The sequence below is a fragment of the Echinops telfairi genome, unplaced genomic scaffold, assembly GCF_000313985.2.
Source record: "Echinops telfairi isolate 266 unplaced genomic scaffold, ASM31398v2 ScPeMD7_3;HRSCAF=10, whole genome shotgun sequence".
NCBI classification, from domain to species: Eukaryota; Metazoa; Chordata; class Mammalia; order Afrosoricida; family Tenrecidae; genus Echinops; species Echinops telfairi.
The window spans coordinates 59,289,492-59,300,269 of NW_022103899.1; the positions used below are offsets into that span (position 1 = coordinate 59,289,492).

At 45.7% G+C, this 10,778-nt stretch overlaps 1 protein-coding gene across 3 annotated transcripts in view; it reads right to left on the reverse strand.

Moving 5' to 3' along the window:
• Nucleotides 1-10,778, reverse strand: part of USP40 (ubiquitin specific peptidase 40) — a 61,424-nt gene that overhangs the window by 32,856 nt on the left and 17,790 nt on the right. For 2 of the 3 annotated variants that reach the window (XM_045295359.1, XM_045295369.1), the window contains exons 9-11: nucleotides 10,166-10,267; nucleotides 5,794-5,901; nucleotides 1,967-2,267 (exon numbers count right to left, since the gene is read on the reverse strand). In XM_045295359.1, the coding sequence (XP_045151294.1) occupies nucleotides 1,967-2,267; nucleotides 5,794-5,901; nucleotides 10,166-10,267 (511 nt within the window). The remainder of the gene's footprint in view (nucleotides 1-1,966; nucleotides 2,268-5,793; nucleotides 5,902-10,165; nucleotides 10,268-10,778) is intronic. The other variant, XM_045295365.1, reaches the window with a different exon arrangement.

A 10,778-nucleotide genomic window follows, 5' to 3' on the forward strand; every position in this document is an offset into this window, starting at 1 on the left:
CCCGCACATCGAGCTTCTTGGACCCAGAAGACAGCTGGAACTTCATGCAGTCCCCAACCCTGGGAGCAAGCACGACAAAGCCGCTTGTGTAGGAGCTGATGTGCAGTGTGGAGCGGAGTGCCTTCAGGTGAGGCTGACTGGAGTGGGTGCCTCGGGCATCTCACTCAGGGAGCGCGTCTGCTAGTCCAGAGCTTGAGCTGAGTGCCTTTGGGTTGAGGGACGTCCCTCTGGGCATTAGCAGAGCTGGAAGAATTTTGTACCAGGTTCTGATAAGCAACTATCCTGTGCATTTCTCACCGGCATTAGAACTTGGTAACTTCTTTAATAAGCTCTTCAATCATGAATAGTGTCTGTGAGCATAAGGGAAATGTATTTGTCAGATGCTTACTAATATTCTTCATTTGCTTTTGAAGGGTTACAGCACTTTCTCTTCATTTTTTTTGTTTTAAGTTTTAAGGTTTTTTTTCCTATCTGAAACGCAGATATTTACGTTTCATTCATGCTACGATGCCTTTTCACACAAACTCAAAAGCATTAATTTCACCGAGGTGCTTGCTGTTGTCGCTGTTAGGTGCCATTGAGGTGGCCCAGCTCATTTTGACTTAGTATAATACAACCGGTTACACTTCTAGCAACTAATTTTCTACTGATACTTAATACGTCACTTCTCCCCCACTGAGCAGATCTGAAAATGTAAACTTGAACCCTGGATTAAAATGAAGGTCATAGTTAGTCCAGACCAGCCCTGGGCCTTTCTGCTCTCTCCCCAGGCTCTGACCACAACTCTGCCTGCCCTGAGTGGTCTGGCTTGCTACCACTTTAGAAATAGGTTTATATCCATGCAGCAAAATTTCCCTCCATCAACTCTTTGCCATATTTTAAGTTATGTCCCTTCATCACCTCCTCAAAAAACTCCCTGGAGATTTTGGCTGGATCTTTAATTAAATTCCTAAGATAACTGGAAGACTCTTGTTGTGTATATGTTCTAAATATATTCATGCTAGAATGCAATCCTGTTAAGAAGAAAACGACAGCGATGGCTCTGTCTTTTTATATGGCTATAGGTTTCTCTACCTGTGCATTTTGCTCCACACACCACATCTTTCCCCAGGAAAAGCCCGAGCCCTCTCAGACTACCAGCAGTCCTAGAACTGCTTCACAACCACAGCGCCTCCTCTTGGATCTACATGCAATGATCAAAGGCTTTATTCTGAAGACGCATGGTCACTACTCTGAGAGCAGTATCCACATTTTCATCATGATTACTTCTCAATCTAGTCTTTTCCCCCAGTTAGGATTTTCTACTTTTTCACAGACTTGGGAAGGGATCAAAGTTTTACTGACTTATTCATATTAGTGCCTTGGTTAAAAATGTTCTTTTGTTACTGGCGGTCCCACTGGTTAACCTCTTAGGTCTCAGTAAAACACGCTTCAGAGATATTTTAATTACTCAGAAAATGGACATTTGAATTTTCCCGAAAATTTATGTATACAACTCTGACCTATGCACATACCTAAAGTATGTACTTCCATCTGCACAGAGTATTACCGGGAGGGGAAGGAAAAAGGACAGAAAAGTAAAAGCGAGGCTCAGGAAGCAGGCCACATCCAAGTCTGAGGCACGCGTGGCTGGATGACAGAGAGCCAGCCCAGGGCAGGCCAGTCACACTCCAGTCTCCGACCTGCTGCAAGCAAGTCTAGTATGAAAACCAGACTCTATGGAGAGGCAGAGGCTCCATTTCTGACCTCCTGCTTGTAGGAGTAAGTAGAAACATCTGATCTTTATAAATGACAGACTGTTGGATTTCGTTGGGCATATTTACTGTATTTCAAGAGTAAGCTTCCTTTAAAAGGGTGAAAACAATCAAATAACAGTGGATGTTTGTCTTCTAAAGACAAAAGTGCTTCCAGTCTAAGTTAGTTAATTAGCTTAACCAAACCGACAGGAATTGTTAGCTCTCTGTACCTTCTGGGGGCCTCTGCAATTGCGAATTCCGGTAAAACAGCATGTAGGCACTTTCCTTCCCCTGAAACTGCTGCTCAATGTCCTCTTCCTTGATTGGCTGGACTTTGGAGTCATTTATATCAAACCAATGGGGGCTGGAGGCGCTGTCATTAACCCCCGGCGATTCTGAAGTGAGTGTCTTGAAATCGCACCCCTCTTTCCTGTGGGAATCCGACGTGGGCTGGAGAGAACAGCTCTTGGACAGACTCACTGTGCTCTCATCTGCACTGAGCAGGAATATCTGAGAATGGAGCTGTAAGAACTACAAAGAAACAGAACAAAGCACACAAATGCTCGGTTAGTAACCATGTTTTCAAGTTAGACTCCATGAAAACACAGCTCTCCTCCTTCTGAGACATTAACTAGAGGGAGGGCGGGAGTCCACTCCATAAAACCCAATGGCTCCCTGTGCCATGGTCTGCTGCAGGTCACACTCTGAAAAGCATCCCCATTACACCTCAGTTGTGCTGCCTTCCAAAAAGGGATTTTGCTGGCACAGACTGGGCGGCATGTTTCTGAAGTGTTTAAGAGCAAAGTAAGCAACCCCCAAATGAAACCAATCCCACAGCACGAGAGAAGCCCACAGCACGGAGCAGAGGCCCCCCACAGGGGGAGGGCAAGGAGCTGATGGGCTCCAATGGCCATACTGCCTGTTAGTTCTCTGCTTCCTTCGCCCACGGTGCCACGTGAAAACTAAACCTCTTAAAGAACAGACCCCAATTCAGAAGATGCGAAAGGTACAACTCAACGACACCTATTATAGGCGACTGCAGAAAGGTCCCATCCCATGAAAATCCCTCACTTCTGTTCTTTGAGCTGTGCACTCATACCCTCCCCCTCCTGTGTTGTCTCTTCACCTTACCACCAACTCGCTGACTCCCAACACTGCTTTTTCCCCTTAAAGCTTCTGCCATTACACCCACACTAAAAGGAACACTGACAGGGGACAGACACGTGGATCAAGCCCCTCGTGAATCCCCTGACCACGGACAGGGATGTGAATAGCCTTAACATGTGGAAGGCACTGGGAAACGGATTGTTGCAGATGCAGTTAGGTTAAAATTCATCAGCCTATCATTTGATCACCTTATGATCCATTGAAATTTGTTCTAGTTTTTAATATTTTCTGCTTTCTTTTCGATTGAGGTTTCATCTGTTTCACTGTTATTCTTGCTAGTTTTGTTTGTTTTTAAATGGTTTTCTACGTATGAAATCCACGGTAGGTAAATCTATAGCGACAGAGAGTAACTGGTTAATGGCTCCTTCAGGGTCTGGCAGAGGAGGTTGGGGGAAATAGGAAGCTAATAAAAATGAGTACAAGAATGAGGAAAATGTTCTAAAACTGATTGTGGTGATGACTGTACAGTTCTTCTTGATGTAACTAAACTACTGAAGTGTATGACATGTAAATTATATGTCAGTAAAACTGTTGAAAAATAAAAATGCCAGAGGCCACGTTTCAGCTTCTCAGGAAACAACAGCCAATGGAACCAACGGACTCTTCCCAGTGCTGCTGTCAGCGTGATCCCAGGCCGATTGGAAGGACCTCAGGGACAGCGCTCAGAGTAAGCTAACCTATGATTTGGTCCTTAAACTTTCTTGCCCAGTCCCATGAGGGGTTTGTACATAAGCAGCCTTGGCACTGTTTTGTTTCGTCATTGTTGTAAACATATGTCTCAGCACTTTTTAAAAGACACTTTTTTAGTTTATGACTCACTTATACAATTTAATAGTCCAAGCACATCAAGGAAAGTTGTACAATCATCACCACACTCAGTTTCAGAACAACTCTCTTCCCTTCTTGTACTTGTTAGTATGTCACACCGCTTTTGCCAAATTGTGATGGTGCAGCTTAGCGAGCGGAACTACATTAATTGGTTGTGCAGCTGGCAGTCTCTCAGACCATTCACCGAACAGTGTGGTCTGTCCTGGAAGCTGAGAGGTTAGCTCAGGCGTCAACGCATGCTGTTCACTGAGTGGGTCAACTCGGACTCATGACCCCCAAGACTCTCTCAGGTTCCTTTTGTTAGAGAAAAAAAATCTCTCTCCACAAGGCCTGGCTCCCTCCTCCAATCTCTAGGCAGTCCCGGTCACTTCCACTTTCTCAGCACGTTTCTGCTGGAGAGAAGTCTCTGGGAAGCCTTGTGCGACATTCGCTGTCCCGTCAATCCACAACAAAAGTGATTTTTCTCATCTTCCTCTTAGAAAGATCACCCCTTGTGGCACTACTAGCTTGCCACCCACAGACTGCTTTATTATGAGGACAGAGGGTAAAATCTGTTTTCACAGAATTGAAGGACAATACCCTATCAGTAATTTGAGACTTCTCACTTTTCTACATAGTCAAATATGCCCCCTTTCTGTTTGTTAAGACACGAACTCTGCTGCAGTTCAGGTTCTGGAAATGGCAGAGAACTCTCATCAGGCTAACCCTCTTGCTAAAAACAATACACTCCAGATAAAAACTCTAAAAGTAAACTTTAGACAAAAATAAAGTCGTTTTTCACAGCCCATTTTTACCTCCTTTGCTGGCTTTGCATAGTAATTTCAATAGTTTTTCTAGGGATTACACTATATTTAATATCATACCACTTCAAGTACAACCATAAGATGATTACAATCATGATTCCATTTACCTACCTCCAGCCATTTTTGCTGGTTTTTGTTTATTTTTCTACACAGTTGTAGATGACACAATAGCATGTCATTATTTTTAGAAGCCCTTTAAGGAAACGGTGGGCAGTTCCTATTTTGTATGTATGTATGTATCTGGGGCCCGTCCCCGACACAGCAGATTTAAACCGAGTCTCATCCCCTTCTGCCCGAGTGCTTCCCACACGTTTCCGAGGAATCCAGTTTGCTGGCAGAAAACATTCTCAGCGTTGTGTCTGAAAATCTTGATTTTGCCTTCATTTTTCAAATATTTCTGATGAGTACAGACTTCTAGATTAATAACATCTGTTGCTGCTTTTCTCTCAGCTCTTTAAAGATGAGTGGTCATTTAGGTCATTTCTCTGTAACTTTGGGGTTAAGCAGTGTGACTACAGCCTGTACTTGGTTCTTTCTATTAAGGCCAGGGCTGGCCACCACAGCCTGCTGCCTGTTTTCATAGCGCTCCGGGCAAAGAAGGGCCACTATAGTTGTAATGGTTAACTTTCAAAAGGTCTTGAGTGCCTTGATTTTACCTCTCGGCTCACAAAGCCCAAAATATTCACTATCTGGCCCTTTAAGAAAAACAAAACACTCAAAGCTATCAAGAACAAGCACGTTGTGGTCCAAGAATCGGACTGCCGTGACACTGAAGAAAAAAATCAAGCAATACAACTGACCAGATTAATAATAAAATCAAAGTAGTCAATAAAATTGAATCTCTGGTTAAGATAAAAACTATTAGTCAACAAAGAATAAAAGGGAACTTCATCAAACTTGTAAAGGGTACTTACAAAACAATGAGACTCCTACACAGCTCATATCATACTTAAAGGTGAAATGGTAAAACTTTGCCCCAATCACTTTACATGATACGCTTTAGGATATGAATTTGTGATAACTTTTTCCTTTTTTGTTGCTCTTCTGATCTGGAGCCTCTCCATCCGGTATTTTTATTTACCTCTTGACCCGATAATAGGTAAATTCTATTATGAATTTATCTGAATTCTAGCAATTAAGCAGAAACACTAATTTTACTTTCCCCTATTTTAAATATCCACCTGCAGAATGTGTCCTTCTGAGATCATAACAAGCCGCTGTCAAGGACTAGGCCTTCCGGTGACCTCCCCAAACGTTACCTTTCGCAACGGTCCATACTGTTTTCTGTACTTCTTGTTCCAGGACAGACCGATCTTGTTCAACAGCCTCTGGCCCAGCTGATCCACAGCAATTACATCTCTCTCCTCCTGATAAGAGAATCACAGCCATCAGGAGAAATGGGATGAGGAATAATTCCATCAGTTATGCATCCAAACGAATGGATGGGGTTTTGTCAAACTAAATGTGTTTCTAACAGCGAACACAGGGAAGTCCACAGAGCCGATGGGAACAAAGGAAATGCTCCACAAGATGTTGCACCAACTGGATGGGGGAGCAGGGCATGGGGTCACTATGAGTCAGAACCCACTCAATGGTACTTAAGAACAGCAACACAGAAAAGCAAACATGAAAGGGATGCATCATAATTATTCCAAAATAAAATTTTAGAAAAGTGGATTAAGCCTCAGTTTAGAACACTTCAATGACGCCACGTTCCACATGGTAAAATTTAACCATTTGAACTGCAATATCCAAGAGCACTGATTTCTGCACAAGACCCCTTTAAAGTGTTGAAAAGTAAGGATGTCACTGTGAGGACTAAGGTGCGCCTGACCCAAGCCAGGAGGTTTTCAACCAACCTCATAAGCATGTGAAAGTTGGACACCGAATATGGAAGCGGGGCGACAAATTGATGCATCTGGATTACGGCGCTGGCGAAGAATACCGAAAATGCCACAGACTGCCAAAAGAACAAATGTGCCTATCATGGAAGAAGTACAGCCAAGAAGCTCCTTAGAAACAAGGATGGCGACACTTTGTCTCAGGTACTTTCGCACGTTGTGGGGAGGACAACAGGACACCATGCTCAGAAAAGCAGAGAGGCAGTGCAGGACTGGGGGTGCTTCACTGTTGCACAGAGGGACCTGTTGAGTCAGACCCAGCTCAGCGGCACTAACAGCAGTAACCGTTTATGAGTTTCTTCTCTGTGACAAAAAATGCCCTGGATTTCTTGCAACATTCTCAGGGAGTTTTCAGGAACCCATCACTGACTAGTTGTGACTGACAGCAGACTTTAGAGGGCAGGGGAGACGGTCTCATAAGGTTTCTAAGGCTATAATCTTTAAGGAAGCAGACTTCAGTGGGATTGCAGGTGGGATCACTGTTGAAGGCCATTAAGACTCAGCCTGGAAACGGCTGAGAAGTCTCACGACCCAGGTGTCAGTATCTGCTGTTTGCTTCTGCGGCTTGACATTGAGACTAGGACAAAGAACAAGGATGTATGCAAGTTCTGGGAAATCAGGATGGTTAATTTTCTCAAGGATGCTTGGCTTGGAAAAACATAGAGTTGTTGATGTGTATTCAATGTGCTTGCTTAACAATGAGAAAACTATAACCCCGGGCTGTGTCTGCATGTATAAAAGGAAGATGTAGAATAAACTCAGGGCTTCAGTATTCACTGTTGCCCTCCCAATACTTTCTGTCTCTCTTTTTTTCCTTAATCCTCACTCTCCCTTTCAGGACCGTTCGACTGGTCGGCAGGCTCCGACAGATCACACTTGCAATCTTTTGGTTAGCAGCCAAACACTTAACCACGGCCACACCAGGCCTCCTTAAGTTTTCAGAAGACGAGAGCCTGGTCTCTCTAGGCTCCTATCCCACTGCTCTTATTTCCGCCTCTTGTTCCAGAATCTCCTAGATCAGTGGGCCTCAACTGGGGGTGGTTTTGCCCCCAGGTCAGGCAATGTCTGAAGATATTTAGGGTCAGAGATAGGACTTGCTAGTCAGCTAGCAGGTCAAGACCAGGGGCACTCCCAAGAGTCCTACAGCCCACAGGACACACTCCACCCCTGAGACAAACAAAGACTGCCCCTTCCCAGAAATGTCATTAGTGCTGAAGTTGAGAAACCATGTCCTACATCCTTCCACGTGAGCGTCAGGACTGCTCCCCAGCAGGGCTGCCAGCTAGGACGCGTGGGGGCAGCAAGGTTCCTGTGCCCACTTCCGAGAGCATCCTGCTCCCCTACAGGGGTCTCTGCAAGTAGCAGGCATCCTTGCCGAAATCCCAGCATGCATGGCCTGAGCTGAAGATGGCCTGCTGGGTAAACCAGGGAGCACGACTCCAGATGCCGAGTCATCCTTTACAGGCACCTTTGAAATCATGACAGAGCCGATGTTTACCAGGCCTCCGAGTAGCTTCTCTTTACCGGGGTTTGTCTTCATGACCGATGATCTGGAGATGCCACACGTGGGAGGCTTGACGGCAAAGTCTCTGTTGATGAGTAATTATGGAAAGAGTGGCTACATGCTAGGACAGCGATTTAAGATGACAGAAGAAGAACCAAATGCATTTAAATTATGGTGCTGGCAAAGAATAGCGTACCATGGACTGCCAAAGAAAAAACAATCTGTCTTGGAAGGAATATGCCCCTGGAAGGAATGAGCCAGAAGGAGCCGTAGAGGCAGGACCGTGAGACTTTGTCTTATGCGCTCTGGACAAGTTGTCAGGTGAGACCAGCCTCTGGAGAAGGACCTCGTGCTTTGTGAAGTGGACAGGCAGTGGAAGTGAGGAAGACTTCAAGGAGTGGCTATGAGAATGGGCCCAAATAGAACAATCTGAGGATGTAGCAGGACTGGGCAGTACTTCATTCTGTAGCTGAGTCAGAACCAACTCAACAGCACCTAGCAACAAAAACACCATAGCTTTGATATTTAATATATTCTTGATATTACGTGGGAATTTTAGATTTATGTAACGATATATTTGTGTGCATAAAGATTACTAAAGTCTTCTCATCATTTTTTGAAGCATAAACAAGTTTAAATGTTGATTGTTAAAGGTCTCCGTTCAAATCCTTAGTGGAGGTGGTGAGTTGTGGTTGAACTGATTCTAAGTCAGGGACACCCACGTGTGTCAGAGAACAGGGCTTTCACACTGCTGTGGGTAGAGCACCAAGCCTGTCTTCTAAGGTGCCTCTGGGTAGGTTTAAGCCAACTGTCCAGCGAGCAGGTGAATGCTTATCCATTTGTGCCACGCAGGGAAGCCTTGGCACTGGGTAGGAGGTTGGAAAAACTCTTTATTCAAAATGAAATCCAGCAAAGGAAACCTCCCACCTTTACAGCGTGGTGAGGTTGCTGTGATGAGATGACACTGAGGTGGCTGCAGCCCCTAGTGACCTGAGGACAGCACGCAGGATGAGCGCTGCCTGTCACTGTCGCCGTGTTGGAGTCCACTGCTGCAGCCTCACTGCCAACCTATCTGGCTTCCTCTTTTTCATTGACCCCTATTTTCTCTCCTAATCCCATGGTCCAAACGGCACCAGACATGTTAGAGGAAACACTGAAAGATGTAAGATCTCAGTATCAGAAACAAATTAGAGGGCCAACCTGCAATTCCTAGAAACATTTGAAAGGGTAACACAGGGAAATAATAAATTGCAAAACAATTCTGTTTAAAATAAAGCCACCCTGAACACCCTGAATTAGCAAAAGCCCCTTCGGGGGTGGGAGATAGAGGCTAGGGTCCTGTAAGTCTCTGGTGACATGTCACTCACTGAAAAAGAATCTGCTTTTAGGGGCCTTCCTGCTGTGAGTGCTGTCAAGCCAGCCAATGACTCAGGAGACCAAAGGCACACAGACCTGCCAGGGAGCACGTCCCCGTGGCTGCAGGGCGGGTTGCTGTGGTCCATGGGTTTCATGGGCTGATCTTCAGAGGCAGGCGGTCTGAAGCTGTGCTGGAACCACTTCAGCAGCATGCTGCTGTTGGGCCACCAAGTCCATTCTAGCAGGCAGAGGTTGCCCGCGTAGGGCACAGCAGGACTGCTTCATCGGGTTTCCAAGGCTGTCAGCTCTACGGGAGCAGATCAGCAGTTCTTTTCTGCCCCAGGGCATCGGATCTGAACCAAACCGTTGACCTTGCAGATAGTAGCTGAGTACTTATGCTGAACTTGGCTCCTTTCAGAAAACACACACACATCACACACACCACACACAAAAAACCCCCACACCCACACAGAGAGAGCCCACACACAGAGACACTGTAAGACACAGAAGTGTCCCCTAGGCTTTCTGACATTGCACATCTTCATAGGAGCAGGCAGCCTCATCTTTCTCCTAAGGAACAGCTGATGAGCTTGAAGCACGAGCCTTGTGGTTGATGGCCCACACTTAGCCCCAGATGGGAGCAGAGCACCACAGTGACATGTACACCTCCATGGACGGACAGGTGGCGCCCAGGCATGGGATGCATTGGCCAGGAACTGAACCTGGACTTCCCATGGAAGGCGAGAATGAGATTTTGACCACCAAAGCCCCACATCTTTATTTACCGCATTGTTCAGTCATTAAGATTGCTCTCATGGCCAACAGCACCATAATCCTCTATAGACACAGACCCGGGGACACGGGCACTACCTGTGACAGGAGGGCGTGCAGCATCCTCACTGGGTCGTCGTCCATTTCCTCTCCATTCAGATCATTCAAGTTCACTGCTGGCGTAGTTTCCTCCTCCTGAGACTGAAGATGGTCATATTATATCTACTGTTATAGCTGCAAGTACTTGGTTGGAAACTTGAGGGAAATTGGAATTTTTCCCTGAACGTCCTGAAGCCCCCTCATATAAACTATTTATATATTATTGGCTAGTAGGATTATATTCATACTAAAGTTTCTGATTTTGACCAAGGCTTCATACAGTGGTTACACGCGGAGCTGCTAATTGCAGACAGCTATTCGAACCCACCAGCTGTCTGTGGAGACAGACGAGGCCTTCTCCGTGTGCAGAGTCCGTCTTGGGAAGCCTAGTGAGCAGCTCTACTGCAGGTCAGAACGGGCCTGACGGCAGTGGGGAAGGTTCCTGTCGTGGCCGTTACTCAAGCGAGGTCCTTCCTGTCAGGAGATGCACTGCATTCCATCTGGCTCGGTGTAAACAATGCTAATTATGTGCGTGTTAGCCAAAATACAACAAATAACCTTTTCCAGGTCCCTGTTTGTGTGTTTCACCAACAGGCAGAATTTGGTTCTAGAG